The 26,277-nt window shown below is 31.1% G+C and overlaps 1 protein-coding gene across 1 annotated transcript in view; it reads right to left on the reverse strand.

The window, feature by feature from the left end:
* LOC110629266 (probable rhamnogalacturonate lyase C) overlaps positions 1-18,320 on the reverse strand; it is a 40,751-nt gene extending 22,431 nt beyond the window's left edge. Inside the window, exons 1-18 of the mRNA XM_021776177.1 lie at positions 18,225-18,320; positions 18,088-18,127; positions 17,871-17,961; positions 17,676-17,792; positions 17,351-17,474; positions 12,133-12,246; positions 11,782-11,903; positions 11,597-11,647; positions 11,387-11,506; positions 11,126-11,245; positions 10,916-11,051; positions 10,651-10,821; positions 10,408-10,563; positions 8,903-9,009; positions 8,680-8,761; positions 8,457-8,598; positions 8,170-8,329; positions 7,913-8,029 (exon numbers count right to left, since the gene is read on the reverse strand). Of these exons, the coding sequence (XP_021631869.1) occupies positions 7,913-8,029; positions 8,170-8,329; positions 8,457-8,598; positions 8,680-8,761; positions 8,903-9,009; positions 10,408-10,563; positions 10,651-10,821; positions 10,916-11,051; positions 11,126-11,245; positions 11,387-11,506; positions 11,597-11,647; positions 11,782-11,903; positions 12,133-12,246; positions 17,351-17,474; positions 17,676-17,792; positions 17,871-17,961; positions 18,088-18,127; positions 18,225-18,320 (2,066 nt within the window). The remainder of the gene's footprint in view (positions 1-7,912; positions 8,030-8,169; positions 8,330-8,456; positions 8,599-8,679; positions 8,762-8,902; positions 9,010-10,407; positions 10,564-10,650; positions 10,822-10,915; positions 11,052-11,125; positions 11,246-11,386; positions 11,507-11,596; positions 11,648-11,781; positions 11,904-12,132; positions 12,247-17,350; positions 17,475-17,675; positions 17,793-17,870; positions 17,962-18,087; positions 18,128-18,224) is intronic.
* Positions 18,321-26,277: the final 7,957 nt, after the last annotated feature.

A 26,277-nucleotide genomic window follows, 5' to 3' on the forward strand; every position in this document is an offset into this window, starting at 1 on the left:
TGGCCGGGCCAGACATACGAAGGTTGTGAGACCCGGCTGGGCCGGGCATACTGAGACTGGAAGGGATGTTTTGGGGTTGGGTCCAATCCGTGATATGACTTGTTTGTGCTGTGACGCATTTCATGAAAGCATGTAATTAATGAACTGTTTTCTTTGTTTCTACTCACTGGGCTTTTTTGCTCACCCCTCTCCCCTAACCCCAGTTTTGCAGGTCAGTGGTAGGCCAGGAAGACGTCAAGAGTAAAAGTTTTGCTTATGTAATAGTTTTAGATTAGCACTTTCAGTGTGGACATGTATTATAATTGGTATAATGTTTTGTAAGAGAATGTAATGTAAAGTTATGTTTATGGATTAGTACTGTGCTTGGCCCTGAGACTTGGTTAGTCCCTGTTTAATACATGATGTATGTTATGCTAGATGTTGAGTTATGTTTGAACTAATCTTGTGGCATGTGTTGTGTACCACGCTATGGTAATGGATGAGGACCCTAGTGGAGGTCTTGTGTTGTGGCTTGATGCATGCACAGGTTAGGTTTGGTTCTCTGGATGTGACTTCGGCTTGATGTATGCTATGTAGACCCAGCTAGAGTTTTGATGAGGGCTCTAGTAGGGGTCCTTTTATGTTTTCAGTTATGTCGCATACAGGTCAGGTTCGGTTTGTACTTCAGATGTTTGAGTTTTTATGTTAAAGTTTTGATCATGTATGGGATTTGACCAGGTGATAGGAGGTATGTTTGGCTTGCTAAGGGTCCCGGCGGCCTTAAGCCGATCTGGATCCTAGCGCCGGTGGCGGTTCGGGCCGTTACGGTAGGGTATCGGTTTCCGGGTCGTTACAGAAATCAGTCCGTACTTTCTCATTTATCGACCTCGAACAGCAATTAAAGAATAGGCCTTGGCCGACTTCATAACTGAATACTCCTTCAGCACGGTTGAGAAATAATAGAGTGATGTGATGCTGAACTCAGTGGAAAAAGGGGTGGGGAGCAAACCCTAGCATGAATTTGTATGGAATCTATTTGTAGATGGGGCATCAAGTTCCACAGGTAGCGGGGCAGGAATCATTTTAAAAGGGCTTGATGAGTTCAAAGTATGTTATGCCTAGCACTTCAGGTTTCCAGCATCCAATAACATGGCCGAGTACGAAGCTCTTCTAAGAATGGAATACAAATAGTTTTAGAAGTGGAGGCAACTGACCTTAGAATAAATAGTGATTCACAATTGGTGGTGAACCAAATAACAAGGATATACCAGGCGAAGGACCCGATCATGCGAAAATACGTAGCTAAAGTATGAGTCTTAGAAGCTGAGCACAGTAAGTAAGGGATTATGGTTAAATATAGACGAATACCTCGAGAGGAAAATGAAGAGGCAGACCTGTTTAGCAAATTGTCTATAAAAGAGCTAGAGCAACTCCAGGACGAGGTGTATGTACAGCAAATCTATGTCCCTACTTTTAAAAAGCTAGCCTCCATCATGCAGTTTGATGAAGAACGAAGCTGGATGACCCCTTACCTTGAGTATCTCAAAGTCGAGAAATTACCAAAAGACAAAGCAAAAGCTTGGAGAATCGCGACCAAAGCCACTAATTACCAGGCAGTAAGAGGGACTATATATCGAAGAGAGAAGTCCAGCCCGTGGTTAAGGTGTGTAGGGCCAGAAAAGGCATCTAGGATAATCTAAGAAATATATCAAGGGGTCTGCGGAGTTTATAAAGGAGCTACCACACTGGCGAATAAGGTTTTCCAGCAGGGGTACTATTGGCCAACAATAAAGAAGCAAGCTAGAGAATTTGTGAAGAAATTTTAATGTCTGCCAAAAGTTCACCAATGCAATCAATAGCCCGGTTACACCACAGTCAAATATATGTAGTCCATGGCCATTCTCGCGGTGGGGGATAGACATTCTAGGACCATTCCCTAAGACTGTGGGGTAAAAGAGGTTCATGATCGTAGCTGTAGAATACTTCTCCAAGTAGCCCAAGGCAAAGGCTGTGCCCACCATCACAGCTCAAAAAGTGATAGATTTTGTGGGGCAACATCATCTGCCCATTTAGGATACCCAAGACACTTATATTGGACAATGGGAAGCAGTTCGACTGCAACTCTTTCTGAAATTTTATGAGAAACATGGGTATATGGCATAAATATTTCTCAGTAGCTCACCCATAGATGAATGGCCAAACCGAGGTAACGAATCAATTTATCCTTCAAGGGCTGAAGAAATGGTTAGACGGTGCTAAAAAGAATTGGGCATCTGAGCTGCATAGTATTATATGGGCATTTTGGACTACGCCTCAGACATCGACAGGGGAAACCCCACTCACACTAGCCTTTGGGACAAAAGTTGTAGTTCCTATAGAGCTACAAATCCCCACACATTGGGTTCAGTTCAATGATGAAGACCTTAATGGTGAGAAACTGAGGAGTAACCTAGATGCCCTAGAGGAAATCAGGGATGAACCACAAGTGCGAACAGTTGCTTATCAGCAGAAAGCGGTTCGACACTATAACCACAAGGTTCGTGAGAAGAATTTGAAAGTTGGGGACCTCACCCTATAAAGGCTTGAAGCCACAGGAAAAAAGAGCTATTGTTGGAAAGCTAGCACCGATTTGGAAAGGACCATTTAGAGTCACCAAAGTCATCAGATCGGGAGTGTACAAAATTGAAAACTTATAAGGGAATCCAGAACCTCACGCCTGGAACATACAATATTTAAAGGGGCATTTTCTATAAGATGTACAATGTAACTGTTATATTGAGAATAAGAATAAAAAAACTCTTTTCTACTCCTTAAAAACTTCTAACAAGCAATAAAGACCTCAATGAGGTGAGTGATTGGTCTAAAAAATAAGACCACCGGCACCACAAAATTGGCTGAAGAAATGAAGATCTCAATGAGTTGGGTGATCGATTTTGGAAACAAGACTACTGGCACCACAAGATCGGTTGAGGAAATGAAGATCTCAATAAGGTGGGTGACTGGTCTCGAAAATATGATCGTCGGCATCACAAAACCAATTGAGTAAATGAAGACCTCAATGAAGTAGGTGATCAGTCTCGGACATATGACCGCCTGTACCACAAAATCGATTGAGAAAATAAAGATCTCAATAGGTGAGTGATCAGTCTCATAAATAAGACCGTCGGCACCACAAAACTAGTTGAGAAAATAAAGACCTCGATAAGGTGGGTGACCGGTCTCAGAAATATGACCGCTGGCACTACAAAACTGGTTGAGAAAATGAAGACCTCAATGAGGTGAGTGAACGACATCAAAAATAGACCACCGGCACCATAAAACCGGTCAAAGAAATGAAGACCTCAATAAGGTGGATGACCAATCTCGAAAACAGACCGCTGGCACCACAAAACTAATTAAAGAAATGAATATCTCAATGAAGTAGGTGACCAGTGTCAAAAACAGACCGCCGGTACTACGAAACTGGTTAAAGAGATGAAGGCCATGTTAAAGGCTCACACTAGCAAAGATATAAGCCAAAAGAAATGAAACAGAGGCATGGTGCCGACCTCAAAAAAGGGACTTTGACACTCTCAACGCCTTAATAAAATAAAGCTAAGGCATGGTGCCGACCTCAAAAAGGACCTCGGCACCCCCAAGACCCAAATAAAAATAATGCTAAAGTAGGATGTCGACCTCAAAACTAGACCTCGATACTCCCAAGGCAAAACCAAAATAAAACTAAGGCTAGGTGCTGACCTCATAAATGGACCTCGGTCCCACGAATATCGAATTACAAATAAAGAAAAATTAAAACCTTGGAACAATATGAATTAAGATAGAAAGTCATATGAAAACTAGGGGCAATTATAGGAAATGCCGACCTCATAAAATTTGCCTCTAACGTTAAATCAACTCGGCCATCTAAAGGGTTTAGAGAGCCAGAAGGCATAAAAAACCAAGACATTCAACAAACAGAATTCAAAACGCAATAAGTTAGACAATATACAAACGAGTAGCTCAGCATTGTTCACCGACAATATATACAAAAAATAATCTAAGTATAGGAATACAAATGAAATTCAAACAAATAGGAAAAATAAAACTGCCAACCAACTGAAAAATAATAGAAAAGGTTAAAAAATTTATCAATTTACTTATTCTTTACCTACATCATTCGAGTGTGTTACAGAAGCAGCAGGGGAAGGGGGAACAGAGCTAACTTAATCATTTACAAGGTTGTCCTCTTACAATTCAAGGGGCAAGGAAAGGAGGTTCTTAGGAAGGGGATTATCATCCTCTCCGTAGAAGACCTCATCGCTATTAAGGGCTCATAAGTCAGCTAACAGAGCGGAGGGGCCAACACGAGCAGCTTTGAGGCCTTGGTTGAAGCCTGAAGCGAACATGCGAAAGGCCTCCTTATATATTTTCTCCTTTAGCTCCATCGAGCCCTTGTACTCCTCCAACCGCACTTCGTAAGCATGTTGAACCTTTTCCTTCAGCTTTATGGAGTCCTTGTACTCCTGTAGTCGCGCTTCACAGGCCAGCTGAACTCTGTCCTCTGCAGCCCGGACATCCCTCAGTAAGGAGGCAAACCTCTCCTCTAAGACAGAAACCACTTGGCGAAGTTGTTGCTGCTAAAGTCAAAACTCCTCTACTACCAAAGTCATGCCTTTTAGGTCCTTAATGTGCTTGTTAAGTACTTTCTGGAGGACATAGCACAAGCCAAGGCCATGTCGCACTAGGCCCAAGCCTCATCGTGCTAATGGCGGGTCTCCTCCAAAACAAATAGTTGCGAGAGGGCTTCTTTTTGTTGAGACTCCGCCGCAGAAGCCCATTAGAAAGACCTGGCGACCTCCTCCCTCATCTCTCCCAATTGCTTGATGAGGTCTTTAATTTGCCCCTGGAACTCGATAATGTGCCTGCAAGCCTTATTAGGAGCAACCAGATTCTCGTTCTGGCGTACCTTAGCTATGTGCTGGTCCATCGAGCTCTAGAGAGATCGATTTTGGGCATCGATCTCTGTGAATATGCTAAAGGACTATCATAGAAAAGAAAAAGTAAAGTTAGAAAAACTAGAAACTCAAAAAATCTTTAAAGAAAGACAAACGACTTACCATGAGGAACATCTCCCTCAAACTATCCCCGAGATCCTCATATCCTCGAGATCCTCCAAGGAGTGCAAGCTAAAAGTCGTCTGCTATTTGGTAGCACAAGCTAGATGGTTGACCAGGGCCAAAAAGTGGGGGTCAAAAGCATCTGCCCCCCCCCCCAAACATCCCCTTACACAGCATCTTAGCTACAGAGGCTGGCATGGACTCAACAGTCACCTCGGCAGCGCTCAGAAGCTCATTGTCTGGGGCAGACAACAAGTGCTCTACTGCTTTTTTTTCCCTTATCAAAGGGAGGGGAAAGGGCTACCCCTGCGGGTTCTGAAGTTCGAGTGCATTGAGCAGCCCTATCTTTGATGGTGATAGTACCAACAACTTGAATGGATGGGACATCTAAAGGAGGGGAGCTAGTGCTCTCTTCTGAACTGCTCTCAGTCGATCCGCTGACCACAATAAGCTCCTTAGGAACTTCCTTTGGAGCAGGGGGAGCCTTAAAAGAGGCCAACACTTTAGGAGGGACCGACGTTCTGGAAGCTACTGAATGAGAGCTCCCTAACACCGGCACCAAAGCTGGAGAAGTTGGGGGGTAGGAGTAAAGCGACGAACTGACAATGTGGGAGCTGCCTGGAAAACCTCTCGAGTCACGTCAACAACAGACTTGTTGGCCTTAAAAGCGACCAGAGTCTCCTTCATGCTCTCCCTAGACAGAGTGAAGTTCTTAGGGAGCTTGATGGAACCCATTGGCATGGTGAAAGTTGAAAAGGAAATATCAATTTACTTATAGCTCGAAACAGCAAAAGAGGAAGAAAAAAACTGAAAAATACCAACTTTCCGGCAGTCCCACAGGTTAGACATAAATATGCACTTCTCGATGTTATATTTCTTCTTTACAGAGGTCAATCGGAGAAGGTAAATTTGGTCCACTAGGCTTAATCTAGGGAAGTCATTACAGCTTAAGGGATTTCCCTCCAGAAGAGGTCGATATCCCAGTTAACCCCTAAGCATTCCTTTAGCTCCACAACCACAAAAATTTCTGCCAACCTTTAATCGAGTCTTTGTACCCTGTGAATATAGACAACCCAGCCCGGGGACCGAAATAATAAAACTCATAGTTAGACCTAACAAGGTGGAATAAAGTACAAAACAACTCGATAGAAGGGGCAAAACCCCAACACAGGCAGATGGACTCGAAATAACACATGAACAAGATAGAGTTAGGGGACAATATTCGAGGAGTTACCCTAAAATAACAGAAAATCTCAATGAAGAAAGGGGTAAAAGGGAATATCAGCCCAAAGTCGTGCTGTTTGACGAAAAAATCTAGGTTACACCCCTGCTGAGCATCTATCAGGCCTGCCGGCGGTGGGTAAGGGAGAACAATTTGTTCATTGGGCAAAGGAGCCTAATTTTAAAGATGGTGGTGTCAAAGTAGTCATAGGAAAAATAGTGGGAGAAGGAGGAAGGAGTAACAGAGGACACCATACCCACTACATCGGGAATCCTAGTAGAAGCCATGAGAGGAGTAAGATGTACCTCGGATTGGAAAATCAGGGATTACAGAGAAGAGAAATAGCAAGATAGCAGAAACAACGAAAGAGGCAGAGCAATGAGTGAAAGCAAGAGCATAAGTTTGAAATGGGTAAAGGCAAAGAAGGGACATTTTGACAGAACTTTCCTAGAGTCGCGGGGTAGTAATTGAGATCTCGAAGTCTACCCCTCGTAAATTATAGAATAATTAATGAGGGGGTAAAGGGGCACTTTATGACAGTCGGGCTCTAGATGCCCGGGCCTTAGCAAAGCCTGCGCTAGAAAGACTATGCCTTAGTTCTATTAGGACCAAATGCAAGGGCCTATTCCTTATATAAGCCTAGGACTTGTCCCGACAAGCTGGGTTGGAGGCGAACCTGCACGTGGGGCCTTGGCCTCGAATATCTGTTAGTTCCGTGGGACAACAACTCCATGATGCTTGAGATCGTGTCCAAGTGGCACCGGATGGAATTAAATGGTCATCTGATGGAAGAAAATGACGCAATACGAGCGCAGAATAGCGATTACACTTACTAATGGACAAAAGAAAAAAGGAATAAAAGAAAAACGAGGAAGAGAGACGAGTCAAACTTATCAAAACATACTTTGAGCCTAATCCCTTATTAGATCTCAAACATCATATATAATTAGTAAAATTAAATAATCCTATCCCAATCCCACAATTAAAGTTTATGGGAGAATCCTATATTAATAAGATTTTAACAATTATATGAGAATAACTTATCTTTAAACTAATTTAATATTTAAAATGTCAAAAAAAGGCATTTGGACTCAATCTCCCAAAAAATTGTGTTTATTGTCTTAATAACTATTATAAACAGTTATATGTTTCGAAAGACATGTCTGTTGACCTTATAACTGTTAATGACAGTTATATCCAAACTAAGACTATAAATACATATATTGATTATATTATTTGATATAAACTATTTTTATCAAATTCATCTTTCATTTACCATTTATATTTTACAACAATCAAAATATTTTTTATTCCGTTCATAAGCAAATTTCTATAGTTATTGTATAGAATTTTATTGATTTTATATTAATTTTAAAAAAAATTCTGCCATATTTTCAAACTACAACACAGCGAAACATAATTCTTTAAAGATCATTGATTTGAAGTACAAAATATTTTTTTATTATCTTTTTATTATTTATTCTAACAATATATACCCTATAATAATAAGATCAATTTTAAGAAATTATAGAAGAAACTATTATCTTTAAAGAAATAAGGATAAAATTAAGAAATTTTCAAAATAAAAAGGGACAAAATTAAGTAAATTAAAAACCTGGGGACATGAGCAAAGAACCAATCTTGAGTATAATTGCCTTTGCCTACATGGTATATGAGATCATTCGAAGGAAATAAATTACTGTACCGATCCCATAATCCATATTGCCTAAACCTGTCCATTAAAAATAACTTTTTTAAAAAAACTATAAGAGAGATGACTCTTTAAATATAATAATCTAAAAAAATAAAAAAAAATCAAAACATGAAAATTATTGAAGAGGTATTGATGAGTCGAGAGTTAAGAATATGTACTTATCATGCGGTTTATTAATGAATAATTTATTTTCGAGTGTAGGCTTAGGATCAGGTATAAAAAATTCGGTAGCAGACCGATTAGGAATGCCTATTTCCCAAAGCGTAGGACCATTTCTTGGAGGAATATACTTAAGGACACCTAGTATTATCTTGCTTCCTGCAGAAAAAAAAATTATAATGAATCAAAATTAAATTAATAAAATTTATTTTTAAATTTATATTTAAAAATAATTATTTAACTAAAAATGACTTATAAATATTCCAAAAAGAAAGCAACAAAATACCTTGTTTAATGGAAATTCTCCATTTGTACATATAATTTCCAATAAAACCAGGAACCCATGCATATAAATTATAAATTCCAGCTCTGACATTTTTAATTGAAAAGAATCCCTTCTTATTGGCTCTTGTCCAAAACTGATAACCCTAAAAAGAAATTTTTGAAAGAGAAATAAATAAAATAATTAATTAGAAGTTGAAGTATTTTACAAATTGGAGATAACAAACCTTGGATTCAAATTGCCAAGAGCCTGCATCTCCTGGGGCTGCTAAGCCTACATGTGCAGAACTTGCCAATTTTGAGACACCTCTGTAAATATACTAAAAGCTTTTAGGATGAATATAAGAGTTCATACTAATTTTTTTATTGAATTTTATAATAATCCAAATATTAATGATTTTTTTTAAAAAAAGAAAACTTATAGGAAAAAAAGGAAATTGAAGATTTTACTCATCGTGTATGATCAATTGGCCTTCAACAGTTGCTCGATTATTTGAATGAGGAAAATCTTTCGATTGAGGGAAATCGTACGGCCAACTTTCCACTTCTATTGACATCTAATTATAAAGAATTAATAATTGACAAAACATCATCATCCATCAATCAATTAATTTATGTTGGCTAAAGTCTCACAATTTTTAACAACATATATTTCATAATATTAAAAATATAACAATAAAATTAAAAAATAAAGAAATTAAATATATAAAATAAATTGAAATGGATTAAATTAATTATATAATCATTTTTAAAATATGAAAAAAAATATTTTCTTAATATTATGTATATACACACGCCCAAATATATATATATATATATATATATATATATATATATATATATATATATATGTTATTAATTTTTCAGTAACTGATATCTAATTTAGGGAGAGGTTATGATAAATAGGGTCAACAGTATTTGGTTTAAATTAAAAAAATCGATCGAATTGAATTAATTTAAAATTTTGGTTTGATTTTTTATTTATTTCAATTTGATTTGGTTTTTAATTTTAAAAATTTCAATTATTTTGATTCGGTTTGATTTTGATTAAAAAAAATTAAAAAAACTAAACCGAAATGATTAGTGATAATAGTATATTATTTTCAATAATATAAAGATATTATATCATACTCAAGTAAAATATTTCAATTAAATTTTAAAATACTAAAAATAAGTGTAAAAAATAAAAAATTTATTAAAAATTCAAATTGAACTGAATCAGATGGGTTCAATTCGATTTGATTTCTAATCAAAATCAGTTCGTTTTGATTTTTAAAAATACTAAAATTTTAATTTTCAATTTATTTAATTCAATTTGATTTTAAATCAAACCAACCGATTGATCATCCGAAAAATATGTACTTTTATAAATAATAATTTTTCAGTCATTGATTATGTATAAGATCAATATATTTATAATATATATAAATTCATTCATCTCATGCATAATTAATGGCTATAAAACATGTGGTTTCCTTTAGTCTTATTTTATAATTGAAAGTGTGTATTCGATTTATTTAGATTAAAATATAATTAAATAAATCTAAAATCAAAATTTCAGTATTTATGAAAATCAAATTGAAATGAACTAAGAGATAAATCGATCTAAATCACACCGATTCAATTTAATTTGGTTCAATCGAATGGATTTTTTTTATTTTTTTATATTTTATTTATAAAATTCTATAATTTCATTGAAATATTTCAACTTTAACTATGTGTTTAATTTTTTTATATTATTAAAATGATATAATATTGCTAATTAATTAGTTAAGCTTGATTTTATTATATTTTTTAATTAAAATCAAATCGAACAAAAATAACTGAATTTTTTAAAATTAAAATTGAATCAAATTAAAATTCTAAATTAATTCAATTTGAATGAAATACTAAACCCCCAAATGCCACAAAATGTTATCCAAATGGGCAAAAAAACAGGAGTTAGAAAGATATACCTGTCTTTTAGCATCTTTCCAAAGTGTTTTATAAGCTCCATTAGCCCTATTAGAGTTGAGATAAATAAAGACAGGCCCAAAAACCTTTTTCCATTGCTCTTCTTTTCGATATTGTGTATTGATATCCTTCCCACCATAATGAGTGCTTGTAAACATCTACGCATACATCAACATCAAAAAAAAAATCAACAAATTTGCCTTATTTACTATGAATTAATAAGAAAATATGAGCTTTGAACTTACAGATAGAACAATAGGACCAGCATGAGAAGTCAAGTCTTGTTTGATTGGTCCACCATTACAGAACTCATCACTTGGTCTGATCATCCAAAACCCTACTGATTTATCATCTGATATCCACCCATATAACTTACTCTCTTTGTGTTCCATAGAGTATTCGTACTTGTCATCCACCTAACTTACAATTACACAGCCAAATTAGGCAAAAGATCAAACCAAAATTATTGATAGCCCAAAAGAAAACAAAGTACTTGCTAATAAATCATACCTCTCCAGTAAGCTGAGGGTTGCTGGGATGAGTTAGGAGAACAGCTTCAGGGTATGCTAGAGGTTGGCCTCTTGCACGGTCTTCAAGTGTTGGCATGATCCTTTGTTTCTTATCCGATATCGCCATGTAGTTAAACCTACATGTCTTATGCCCCTCATCAATGAAATGCTTTAATAAAGAAAAATAAAACTAAGTATTTTTGGTTATTACTTGTTAGTTTGAAGTTTGAAAACAATCCGAATTTGATCCATATTCACATCAGGCCATCCTTCTAAACGTTCTAATATAGCATAGGCATAAAATCCTGAGCTTCCACGCCGCATTATGAACCTGAGAAATCTCAAATTTGTAAGAACCACAACTAACATTATGAATCTATTTGGTTGAAAATTCTTAAATTTAAAGAGAGTGTCGAGATATTAATCATTAATTCATTTACGGGTTTATACTTAATCCAAAAACTCGGTTTACCTTTTGTCTATGTTGAGAGGAACTATGTTACTATCAATAGAAACATCCCATCTTCTGGTGAATGAAACTTCCACTTGGTTTTCGTCTGCCATTATAACTGTGTAATTTGTTCCTTCCATCCTGTGAATCATTCAAATAATGCAAACTTCAATTTTTGAAGCAACACAAATATTTAACTCATAAAATTATCAGTTGTGGGAGATAGCTTACCTGTCAAAGATGTCAACCCTTCCTGGCTTGTACCAGACAACATCCCAGTACCTTGATAAGTACGTACATTTACAAGTTTATCAAATTTGTATTGCATTAGGTTTAGCAGATGCAAAATTTAAAAATATTCTTAACTAATGAGCTCTTGCATTCAAATCTCAGTCTGAAACAAAGTATATCCATACCCTCGATTATCTTCTGAATCTTGGATATCAAGTACATTATTAATTCCTTTATATTTTACTCCTGTCACAAAACCCTTCGGTTTTGATAGAGTAACTTCGACAATGCCATTATCGATCACCACCTAAACAATATCTTCAATTAATATTAATTAAAATAGCAAGAAATGATTTAATTTGCATTTCAAAAATAGATAATTACATGCTTAGAATCAGCTTCACGTAGTTGTACTCCAGGAGATGATGAGTTGTTGATCAAAATTGATCTCCTACAATAATAATTATATTTAAAAAATTAGCAAGAAAATTAATTATGAAGTAATATTTGCAATATCCATGCAAGTTAAGTCTTACCTCTGTGATGTTAATCGAGAACAAAAACTCACTTGCATGATATTTGGAAGCCATATGCATCCAAATATCCCCAAGTACAGACATGGAGAATAGTTTTTCATTTTCTTCTGGAAGCTATAGAAAGAGAAGTTTGTTCACAAGCAAGTTAACCAATAAAAACTAGAAAAGTTTTTTTTTTTTTTTTTTTTTTAAATAGTAACTGCAGAATTTAGCTTGGTTTTTCTATATTTATATTCAATGCATTCGAAAATTATGGAAATGGAGTAGAATAGATCAATATATTTATTTATTAAGAAAAATATAGAATTTTTATGTTTTCTAATTATGGAATATTAACTTACTGAAGTGAAAAAAGCAAAAAATCCAGAGAAGCACTTGATTATCTTACATTCAGACAGCACCTGGTACACGAGTTTTATCAGTGGCTGATGTAAGAATTAGTTAGTTAGTTGTAACGATTTCTGTTCTGTTAGTTGAGTTGTTACACAAGAGTTTACTATAATCCAAAGCTGTAACTGTCATAATTGTATTGATTAATTGTACAACAAATTAAAATTCAGAATTATTACACAAGTGCTATTATTTTCTCTATTTTCTTTCCTCTATCTTAGTTACTTACAAGAAAAGTACAAAATTTGGTTTCTCAGACTTTTATATCTAACATTATTAATAAATACCGATGTGACACTTAAAAATTAATTAAAAATAATTTTTAATTAAAATAAATTACATTTTAATTTTTAAAATTTTATAAAATATATAATTTAATTCAAATATTTATAAATTTATTTATAAATTTTTATTTTATAATAAAATAATTCTTTTAATTATAATCTATTCTTATATTCTTACAAATTGATCCATAAATATTATAGTTATTTATAAGTACTTTTATACTTTTTTTCAAATTAATCTCACATATTTATTAAATTTAATATTTTAAAATAAATTAATAAAATAAAAATTCTTGGTACAATATGTATTTAAATTCAAATTGAAAGAGTTCTTTTTACTCTATCTTTTCTCTTCTCAATAATTTATTTTATTAATAGGACGAACAGGAAATATTTAATTTTTTTATTTTATTTTTATTTTATTATTTTTAACATGTAAAATATTAAAATTTAAAAAATAAAGAAATTACATTATTTAAGACCAATCTAGAAAAATATATAGATTAATTTCAATTAAAAATATAAATTTAAATTAAGGAATTATGTTATTAGTCAAACAAAATTCAAAAATATATAGACTAAAATATAGTTTTTATTAAATATTAGAGAATAAATTATAATTTTTCAGTGATATTTAACCATATTAGAAGAAAAATCTCACAAAATTATAGAATTTTTTTTTATTACAAATTAAAATATAGGTCCTACTTAAAAATATGCTGAACCATAGAATAATTTTTTATAATTATCCCTTAATTTTACTACATTAATCACATGGAGGACATATTAAATATTTCCAAAAACTATATATGTATTAAAAGTCATCAGGTTAAAAAATAGGCTTGTTTATTTTGCATTTATGATTATATATCTTTTTATTTTTATTAATTAATTATAATTACAAATATATTTATCCACATCCATTTTCAGAAAAAAAAAAAAAAAAAAAAAAAAAAACTCCATGCATACACCTTTATGTCTTGCTCTGAAGCAATCTATCTGATGAGAGATACGATTAGGGTATACAAGCCATATACTATGGGCCCTGTTTTCAGAATAATGAGTCCATATTTTGTTGGACATGTGTACGGCCCAATGCAGAAAATTATTTTTTCATTTTTGAAATATAATATAATTAATAGATTTATTTTTTTATTTTTCAAATTTAATATTTTAATTTTTAAAGTTTCATTTCATTAAAATTAGATATTTTTCTATAAAAAAAATATCATTAGTGATGAGATAAATAGCCGAAATACTCTCTTTAGAACTTAATGTTTTAATTTCTGAAATTTAATTTCATCAAATTCAAAGACTTTTATATTAAAAATCAATTTATTTATAGTCATATTACAAGAATCGATATATAGAAATAATTCAGGTTCAAGAAAAATTCAGATTTAAACTCAACCTTTACAAATAAAAAAAGTTAATAATTAAAATTAAACGAGGAACATATGCATTGAAAAATTAATATCTCTCTTCAGCAATGGTCATAACTTCTAGTTGAATTTTTTAGTTCAATTTAATTTTTTTATGTGATTTTCTATTTATTTTTTGAGAAAATTGAGAGAGAGCGAGAAATGAAAGAGATAGAAGATGAAAAAGGAGGAGGAGGAAGGATAATGATAAGGATAAGGCATTGCATGTGGGAGATTGTAGAGAGAAAATTGAATACGTAGACGAAGAAAAAGCCGAATGTGGGAAATTATAGAGAGAAAAAATAAAAAATGTGAAAGAAGAAGAGAAAAAAATAAAAAATGTGAAAGAAGAGGAGAAGAAGAAGAGGGAGCAGAGACAAGGAGGGAAGAAGTATGGTTACTTTTAATTGATAGAGATGAATCCTATTAACCATATTATGTGCTGCAACTTAACTTTCACACGTACTTTATTCGTTTCAAATTGGTTACTTTTTAAAAAATTCAGTAATTTACTTTCTCTTTATAAAAAAAAAAGTACTTTTAATTTCTCAAAAAATCAAATAAAAATATCAATTAAATTCACATAATTTTAATATTTTTTAAAAAATTAAAATTTTTTAATTGAATTATCCCAACAAAATAAAAAATTAGCTAAACTGCTGCCTTTGTACTCATTCATATCTCATGATATTTTGTATATACGTGTAGCTGACAAACGCTAATAAAACATCTCCTTCAGGTCTTTTATTTATTAATACGGTATGTTTAGATAGGGCTGTGCAATCCGTCGGTTCGGTTTCGAACCGAACCGAACCGATAAAATTGAAAATCGAAATGTTAAAATTTTAAAAATCGAAAAAATTGAAGATATAATCGAATCGAATTGAATCGATAAAAATCAATTCGGTTCAATTCGATTCGGTTCAAATTGAAATCTGCTGGGTTGGGTTTGGGGCCGAAAGGGATGGAGGGGTTGGGGTGCTGGGTTGGGTACGAGAGGCCAGAAGGAGGACTTGGGCTCGGGCCTATCCACTAAATCGGTTTTTCGGTTTGATCGGTTATTTAATATGTTTAAATCGAACCGAACTAAAAATCGAATAATTTTAAATATAATAACTGAACCAAACCGATTATTCTGAAAAACCGAATTGAAAAACCGAAATCAACTGATTCGGTTCGGTTTTTCGGTTTAGACGCTCTCCCCTATGTTTAGATTAGATATAATGAAAAAGTCTGACGGCTGGATTTTAATTATGTCTAGATTTGTAAATATAAAAAAAATATATAATTATTTGAGATAATTATTATCGTGTGCCTTAATTTTTCTTAAATAATTAAAATATTTTTTTTAATTTTAAAATTATAGAACATTATAGATATATTTTAATTATTTAAAATAAATTTAACGATAAAAAATAAATAAAAATTAATGGATATCTTTTTTAGATAACACAATAAAATATAAGAGTATTTTAATATAATTTTAAAATTAAATATATTTTAATTAATTAGGCCAAATTACAGAGTATGACATTAATTATCCCTAGCTTTTATCTATTTTTATGGTTAATTTATTCGGCAAAATCCAAAAAAGTTTTGGATATAAGTTTAATTAAATCATTATATTTTTACTTAAGGGTCATATAAATTCACTTTTTTTTCTTACACTTTTATTTAAAGGAAAAATAAGTCAACACATAAAATAATAGTATTTTCTTAATAAAAAAATATTTTTTTGATATTATATCGCTCATATTCTAGTAATATCGACTTATTTTGAGTCAGGTCAAGGAGTTTGAGTTAATGTCTCTGTTCCTCATATTGTTTCTCTCCTCTCTTTGAATTAATGAAATTTTTTTTTTTTCAAAAAAAACATATTATTTTTATTAATAAAATTTTATTTTTAAAATTTAAAAATTATTTAATTTTTTTATATATTTTTTAATAATTTTATATTAATTAAAATACTTATTTCAAATTAAAAAAAATTATTATTAAAAAAAATATTATATCAAATCAAAATTTATTTGACTATTGGATAAAAATACAGGAGCTAAATTGATAAAAAGAAAATCAAATTGAGTTTAGTTGACCTTTGAACAAAAATATAGAAATTTAATTTGACTTATTTTTTAAAAAAAATTTCACACGTAATTATCCTACTCATCAAATTAAACTTACCACCACCTTTTTTGATCCGTTTCTATATTTTCTTGTATATTTTTTTACATTTTTTTTTAAAAAGTAGAAATTTAATTGTGAGCTAACTGATAAGACCCATATATAATGGGAGAGTGATAAGTTTTATTTAATATGAAATCAATTTAGATATTCAAAAAAAAATTCAATTGACCAATAGACTAATGAGAAAAATTAATAAAAATTAACGAATACTTTTTTAGTTAATAAAATAAAAATATAAAGATATTTTTAACATAATTCTAAAAAATATAATAATCACTGTTTCTATAAATTAATTTAAGTATAAATCTAAAATAATTCTGTTGCTATTATGACTATTGTCTCGTCACTAAATTTTCAAACATTTCCGTCGCTAACTTCTTTTGCGACAGAAATTCTTCTGTCACTAAATTTATCACAATGCCTTTTTTTATGTGTTTATTATTAATAATATTTGATTAAATTAAAATATTAAATATTATCTTTAAAATGATTATTAAAAAAAATACAATGATTAGTTTTATTTATAAAAATAAATTAAAGACGTCACAAAATATTGCCACAAACAAAAAAAAAATAAAGATCAATATTTTTTATTTATATTGTAAAATTTTAATTATTTATAATTTTAAATAATAAATAAACCAAGTAATTAAAAAAACCTTCTACACTTAATAACTCAATTTTCATGCGTATATATAGTTTCCAAGTTTTTCATAAATTCTCAATTTTAAATAGAAAAATTTTCCTTTTTTTCACACATAAACCATCCAAATAAAAATAACATGAAAAATTATACAACTTAATAGTTTTACTAATAAAAATAAATCAAAGGTGTCACAAAGTATTCCTCATCAAAAAACAGTGAAGATCAATAATCTTTCTTTAATATTACAATTTTAATTAAGATAAAAAAAATAATAAAGAAAAGAAAGTTCAAACCTGCAAATCTGCTCTATTGGCAGCTGCTAGGGCTGCTTGGAGCGTATAATTTCCATTTTGAATCACATTTTTTAGCTCAAAAATAATCTGCCACGTGGTTGGTTGATTCATATTGTTTGTACGCCTACAATGCAAATAAGCTAATAATTTTAATAAATTTTTAGTAAAATTATTCAAAGATTTAATTTCTTTTAAAACAAAATTTTTCCAAACTAAAAAGAGTTTATTTTTTTTCCATTTTAAATTATTAAAAAATTAAATTTTTATAAAAATTTTTATATTAAACAGAAAATATAAAAATAAAAGAAAAAAAAAATAAAAATACCTAGGAACGTGAGCAAAGAACCGGTCTTTACTATAATTGTCTGTGGCCACATTGTGAACGAGATCATTGGTAGGAAATAAATCAGTGTATCGATCCCATAATCTATATTGTCTAAACCTGTGCATTAAAACATGAAATTAGGGTTAAATTAAATCTTGAGTAATTCTTAGAGTTTTGATGACTTAAGATACGTACGTATGACTTGGTTTACCAACTAATAATTTATTTATGAGATTAGGCATAGGGTCAGGAATGAAAAATTCAGCAGCAGAGCAATCTGAAATGCCTATTTTCCAAAGTGTAGGACCATTTCTAGGAGAAACATACTTGAGAACACCTAGTTTGATGTCGCTGGGTCTGATTATCCAAAATCCCACTGACTTATCATCTGTTATCTATCCATACAACTTACTGTCTTTGTGTTCCATGGAGTATTGGTACTTGTCATCCACCTACCAAACAATTACATCATCAAATTAAGAAAAATCAAATGGCCCCAAGAGAGGAAAAAAAAAATTGGTAATAGATTTCAGTGGCACAAAATCATACCTCTCCAGTAAGCTGAGGCTTGCTAGAATGGATCAAGAGAACAGCTTCTGGGTATGCTAGAGGTTGGCCTTTTTCACGATCTTCAGGTGTGGGCATGATCCCTTGTAGATCGTATGATAAGGGATTATATGTTTAGAGGAACTCTGTTACCATCAACAGAAGCATCCCATCTTCTACTGAATGAAACTTCCACTTGGTTTTCGTCTGCCATTATAACTGTGTAATTTGTTCCTTTCATCCTGCAAATTATACATAACTCCTAACTTTTGTTTGGAATTAAAAATTTTATAAAAATTCGACTTAATTTATTTTTTTTCTATTAAATTTTATGTTTGAAAGATAAGATTTTTTTTTAATTTATAAAATTTTTATTTAAAAAAGTAAATAAAATCATACATGATTTTATAAAAATTTTTAAATTTTTTTTTTTAAATGTATCAGTTCAAACATAGAAATAAAGTGATTAATACGAGATAGCTCACTTGTTGAATATGCTTTGAGTTTCTGGCTTGTGCCAAACGAGATCCCAATACCTTGATAAAAAGTTGAAAGAAAATTTTCAGAAACAAGCGAAATGGAAAAATTTTCAGTTTCAGTTACGATTGATTTTTTTTATCAATTTTGTCCCAGTTTTATAGTTTTATATTAATTGTAACATTAGATAAAAATGCATTTATGAAAATTATTTTAAAAAATAAATAAAATTATATGAAGTAATTAATCTTAAATTTTATGAAAAATTTAAATTAGATTTAATTTCTATCATTGACGTTTGTTTGTTGAAGTTTACAGTAACTTTTCGAAAATAAAATTTTAAGATGAACGACTTTTAAAGATGTGATAAAAGCTATAGACTTATTACAAAATTTCAGACTTAAATTTAATTATTAATTTTATATTTTAATTATTTTTTATAATTTTTTATAATTTTTCACATTAGAGATTTTATTATTATAAATGACTATTCTTTGATACTTTTTCATTTTTAAAAATTTAATAAAAATTTTAATTTTTAACTCTTTATTTTCTGAATTTCGTTTGACTACGTTATTAATTAAAATAAAAATTTTTAATTTTTAAAATTAGCATTATCTAAATTAATTTTTATAAATATAGCGTAGACATAAAATTTTTAATTTATATGAAATTTTCATGTGCACAATAAAATTATATATAAAATGTAATTAGTATACATAAAATATAATTTTATATATAAATTATATTATTATTTTTTAATATATTGAGAATATAATTCATATATAGTATATATATATATAAATGGAAGGAAAAAAAATAATGAGTTATCAATATACATAACAATTTCATAGAATAATCATAAAAAACTCATTTATTTTATATTAATTATTTATTAATATTAATATTTATTTTTGTACTATAGCCTTACTTAGAATTTCATTTATTTTTATTAATATTATATATATAAATAGCCAGTTTAATAGTATATATATAAATAGAGATTTTAGGATGGTACTAAAAAGTTATTAATAATATTAATTGCAATTTTAATTAAATTTAAATATATATATATATAATTAAATATGACACCATATAATTTTTTGTGGATAATATTATTATATGAAATTTCTTCTACAATTTTTATTAATACAAATAATTTATAAATAATATTATCTATAAAAGTTAAAAAATATGTATATAAATAAAATAAATTATGATAAAATTTTAAAAATATATTAAAATAAATATTAAAAAAAATTATCCATACCTTCGATTATCTTCTGAATTTTGGATGTCAAGCAGTGGCGAAGCCAGGAGCTTTCTTTTGGTAGGGCACCGGTTACGCCGCTGCAGCACGTTCATTCCCCTTCAAAACATTTTTCGGTCGCCGGTACGGCACATATCCCCCTTACCGTACCTTCCCTCCGCTCCGATGTGAAGGACATTATCTATTCCAGTATATCTTACTCCTGTCACAAAACCAGTTGGTTTTGACAGAATAACTTGAATAAGGCCATTGTCGATCACCACCTGAATCGAATTTCCAATTAATATCAATGAATAAAAATTAAAATTAGCAACAGCATCTTATGATAATCAAAGGGTTACTAAAGACTGGACTTTGCAAATAAAATTTGAAAAATATTTTTTTTAAATTAAAATTAAATAATAAAATCAATTTAATTTGATTTTTATAAATATTAAAATTTTAATTTTTAATTTATTTAATTAAATTTAATTTTAAATCCAACCGACTCAATACACATTCCTAAATATACTATAGCAAATTTGACAAAGGATCCACTTAACCAAAAAAATTATAAAATATTATCGTCATACTATATAAATAATTCTATATAATATAATAAATTAATAAAATTAAATAAATAAATATAATATAATCTATAAAATCTAAAAAAATAGTAATTAAATAATAATTTTTTAAAAAATATTATTATTATTATTATATAAATATTTATATTTTATTTATTTATTATATCATGTAATTATTTTACACAGTCAGTTGTACTGAATAATGTTTTTTTCAACATGAATAATATATTAGCAACTTCCCAAATATTGTGTAAAATTTTTTTAAAAAAAATTCCTAAAGATTTATGGTATTTTTTTTTTGTTTTTGTTAATTTTTTAATTCAAAATTAGTAATAGATTTATTTGGTAAAAATGCTTAAAAATACTTAAATAGCAAAGTCTATATATATCAATTAATATATATTATTTTTGAAAAAAATAGCTTTTTATTTTTTATCTTCTATTTTTTAAGAAAATCTAGTTTTTATTTTTATTTTTATGAGGAATATGGGAGAACATGAGAGATGCATTCACCTATCAATAATAAGAAATAATTTTTTAATTCAAAATAAGAAAAAAAAAATATTCATAACTATCATAACTAAAAATAAAATATTAAAATTATATTTAAAAATCTTAATTTTTTTTTAAATCTATTACCATATATTATTTATTTATACTTAAATTTTTTAATTATAGATAAATATTTTTAAAATAATTTTTAAATTTTAGTTACAAAAATTTTTTTAAATAATTTTTGTTATAAAATAATAGCTATTGTTTCCATATTGAAAATAATTAAGAAACAATTTTTCAAAAATATATATATAAAAAAAAATTTCTCTAAATTTTAGATACTTTAAAATTTAATTTTTTTCAGTTCTCCATTTAGAAAACTAATGGATGTTAACATAAAATTTTCTTTTATAATTTTTTTTAAAAATTTTTTCTATAAATGAACATATTGATATTGAAAATTTGAGAATCAAATTAACAAAAATTAAAAAGTTTAGTAAAAACTTTATATTACGAAGATTTAGATCTTGTTTTTCTTGGTCATTTGGGCCATTTATTTATGGAGCAAAGTTCGATTCTGCCCTTAACTTTAATTTATTCTTATATAATTTCTTACTAATTTTTGTATAAATATAATATTACCCCTTGTATTATTAAAAATTTAGGAAAATAATTAATATAATATCAGTAATAATATAAAATCATTTATTACATTATAGATTATAAAATTATACATAACAAATGAGAAAATGATACTATTACAAAATATTATATGATAATTTATTTTATTTATAAATTTTTAATTAAAATTATTTAATTAATAATACTGTTGAAAAATAGAATTATGTTGTGATTGATTAAATCTGTAATAAATAGAACGTAAAAGGGTGAATGTTCACGACCGCCGTTCTAACAATTAAGTCGAAAACTTGAGAGTAGTCGTGTAATGGAATTGTATATTTTTACTTTTGTGATTATTCTATTTTATATCATAAAAAAAAATATAATATTTTTTGATAATTAGGTTATGATATAATCGGCTGTTTGATAAGAGATCTTATCAGCTAATAAGTCGATAATTTCACAATTACAAGCGTAATAGAAATATATTAGATTGTATCTGATAATAGTAATATTATGCCGATACTCAATTTATTTATAGGAGAACGAGTTTTGATAATAAATCGAATATTTAAAGTGTTCGGATCTTTATTTTCTCGAATGAAACCATATTATTTACTTATCAGACTTTTGTTATGTGACTCTATTTTAGATCCATCACTTATTTTAGTGATTTTAGTGATCGTAATATTAATATTTAAATTATAATTTATTAATATATAATTTTATTTCATTTAGAATTCAATTAATATAAAATGAAATTCTTAATTTCTTAATTTTATTTTCATTAGGAAGGTAATTAATCTTTTTTTTTTAATTTTACCTTATTAAGATTTTTTTTGTTCTTTTTAGAAATTCAATTAATATAACAGTGTGTAATTTTATCATATATAACTTTTTGTAATTTTTATTTTTATTAAGAATCCAATTACTATGAATTTTTTTCTAATTTATAATGTTGACAGTTGTTTTTAAAATTTAATTTAATAAATTAATAAATAATCACTAATTTATTTTAAATGTAAATTATAAATTTCAATTTTCAATAAATTAAATTTTAATCAGTATTATACCTTTCAATTTTTTTTTTAAGAGTTCAAATAATTTATAAAAACGAGTTGTTTTTAATCTTATTTTATTTTGCATAACTCCATATATTTAGTTGCATAGTGAAGACGTAGTTTTCCTTTTAAAAAATTAAATTAAAATAAAAGGAGTTTAAAGAATATAAAGAGAAAAATATTTTTAAGTCCATGATATTATAATTAATAAATTTATCTGTAACGACCCGAAAATCGGACCGCTACCGGCGCTAGGATCCGGGTCGACTTAAGGCCGCCGGGACCCGTAGCAAGCCAAACATATATCCTGGAAACCTGTTTAATCCCATACATGATCAAGAAAATACATAAAAATTTAAAACCTTTCTTTCAAACATCCAACTCAACCTGAACATGCAAAAATACATACAATGGTTCCTAGGGGCCTCAAACTAACTTAAACCCCAACTACAACACACAAGGACAACACAATCAACATACATTGTTCATCAAAACATCAAAACCCATAAACTCATCAATAAGCCTAAACATGCATCTCTACCCATAAAATAACTTAATTGTAAGACCCCGCTCGTTCAGACATCGGAATTCCTACCGTCCGGTGGAATCTCGGGTGTCGGATCCTCTTTGGGGGGTAGAGCAAGGGTAAAGGAAAGGTTTTCTAAAATGTTTTTAAGTGTTTTATGGTTTTAAATAGAAAAGAGTTGAGTTTTTGAAGAGAAAAGACCAAGGAGGCATTTGCCAGGTTCGGCCGCCGAAAGTGAAGTTCGGCCGCCGAACATGTGAAGGCTTCGGGAGCGCCTTTGGCCTCCGAAAGTCTTGTGGGAGCAAGCCAAGGTTCGGCCGCCGAAAGTGAGGTTCGGCCGCCGAACTTGCATGAGTTTAGGGGGCACGTTAGGCTGCCGAAGGTTGATGACCAGGCCACCTATATAAGGCCCTCAGATCGGAAATGGGCGAGTTTTCTCCCCATTCTCGAACTCAGGTGAGTTTCTGCCCTCCCTTGGTTGCTTGTGTGTCTTCTCTTCAAAATCCTTCAAGTTTTCATAAGATCTACCCTTGGTTTGAAGTTTTGAAGCTGAAATAGAAGTTTTGGGAGCTTGGAGCTTTTGGAGCTTGGATTCTCCACACCTCCGAGTTAGGGATCGCACCAACCCTCGATCTTCAAGAGGTAAGTGTAGATCTTGGTTTCCCTTGAGTTTTCATGAAGTTTTAAGTAAGTTTTATGAAGGTTTTATGTTAGAATGGGTAGATATGCATGTTAAGGGTTTATGTGGGTTTTATGCCCAATGTATGTTATGTGATGATGTGTTGAGGAGTTTAAGCTAGGTTCTTTGCTCTCTATGCTTGTGGGAGTGTGTATGCATGCTTGGGAGAGAGTATGTGAGGTTTGGGGTGTTTTGTGAGGTTATGGAGGCTGATGTGCACGAAGGCTGAGTTCTGGATGAACCCAGGTTCGGCCGCCGAAGGTGGTTTCGGCCGCCGAACATGCCTGAGGATGCATAGGTTTGGCCGCCTAACCTTGCCCCCGAAAGTTGAGTTGTGGCTTGAAAGCAGACTTTCGGCCGCCGAAGGTAATGTTCGGCCGCCGAAAGTGCCTGACTTTCGTCTCTGGAGTGAGGGTTCGGCCGCCGAAGGTGCCGCCGAACCTACCCGAGTTTCGTCTCTGGAGGAGACTTTCGGCCGCCGAAGGTGCCGCCGAAAGTGCCTGTCCAGCCTTTTCATGGCTGTTTTCCTATGCATGTTTAAGTGATGTTTAGAAGGGTTTTTGGGGAGTTTCTTATGAGTTGTTAGCATGTGTTTAGTACCTCATGTGAGTCCATCTGTGTAGGATTGGACCTGAGGAGAGGTGTCTAGCTTCAGTGCTAGTTGACCCTGAGTTTGTTGAGCAGTGGCTTCAGGTGAGTAGAACTAACTCAATCTTTTACTTTAAGAAAATCCAATGTTTAATGCATCTTTTATTTTAAAGAATTCAAATGCCTAAAGCATATGCATGCATCATGTTTATATGTAATAGGATATTTGCACTAGTTTCACGAAGGTGATGCATTGCATTATTTGATGTTCATGCTGAGGTAGGGTGGACCGAGGCGACTTCAATAGCCCATATCTGTCACGAGTCTTGTCTTAGTCCTTTGAGAGCCGGACGAGTACATATAGGAAAGTCCATGTGAGCTCTCTGTGGATCAGACACCATGTCATGTATGTTTCAGGCCTTTGTGAGCTCCTATGGGGGAGCCGGGCACCGACAGAGGGTATTTTTGATGTCATGTCCATCCTCTGAGAGGAAAGATGCATGCAAACAGACAGACTCTCAGAAACCAGGGTCCGTGGGGAATAACTATAGCATGAGCCCCGAGACGGACAAGATGATGTGATTTCTCTGTGTTATGACGCATTTCATGAATGCATGAATAAGAGGAATAAAATGTCTTTATAATAAAATGAATAATAATATACCTAAAAATGGAGGAACTAAATCAAATGTTTTTCCCTGTTTCTACTCACTGGGCTCTTGTAGTTCACCCCATTCCCTTAACCCCAGTTTTGCAGGGCCAGAGTAAGTAAGCCAGAGTTCAGTCAGAAGAGCTATGGGATAGAAGAGGTTCAAGCATGGGTTGCCATGTTTGGTTGTATTAGCTTGTTTTGTTATGTTTATGTATAAGGAGAGATGCTTATTGTATATGTTTATGGAGATAGTATGTAATGTAAGGTTGTTATAAAGAGATGATATGTTATGTAATGCTTTGTATGCTTGTATAGTTTAGTTGTGGACATGATGATGATATTTGGACTTTTGTATTTTAAGGATGAGTATGAATGGATAGGGTATGGTTTATGAAAGAGCTTATTAAAGAGATAGAGCCAAGTAAGAAAAGTATAGATATGTCATGTGTTGTAGCATGAGATGTATAGAATTGTGCTTTGCCTAGAGTTTGGTAAATCCCTTTTTGTTATGCATGATCTTGAGAAAATGTTTTAAATGTTATGAGTTTTGAATGGCCCGTGAGGGAAGAAAGGGTTCCAATCCCTTGACCCAAAGCGGATATGTTTTAAAGCAAGCTTGATGACCCATCTAGTATGAGGTTCTATGTTTTCATGCATAGGTCAAGCTGAGGTAAGGAAAACAAGTTTAAAGGTTTTTATGAGACCAAAGCTTAAGTTTTCAAGCAAAGCTTGATCATGCACGGGATTATACCTAGAGTTTCAGGATGTTTTGAGGCTTGCTACGGGTCCCGGCGGCCTTAAGCCGATCTGGATCCTAGCGCCGAACAGTTTGGAGCCGTTACGGCAGGGTACCGGTTTCCGGGCTGTTACAGATGGTATCAGAGCATCGGTTCCTCGAGAGTACGGTGTTTTGATGCGAAGGTGCTCAGACATCGGAAAGAGGTTGTGCTAGATGTTAGTGAGGCAAGCACATTAAGAAAGATTGAGAGTAAGATCATGTCCACTAGGATAGGATGAGGAGTCCTGTCTTGCTTGATGATGTGTAATGCCATGTGTGATGCGTGTGCATTTATGTTGTATTATGGATGTTGATAGTCCCTTAGCTACAAGATGGCATGATA

The sequence above is a fragment of the Manihot esculenta genome, chromosome 13 (assembly GCF_001659605.2).
Source record: "Manihot esculenta cultivar AM560-2 chromosome 13, M.esculenta_v8, whole genome shotgun sequence".
NCBI lineage: Eukaryota > Viridiplantae > Streptophyta > Magnoliopsida > Malpighiales > Euphorbiaceae > Manihot > Manihot esculenta.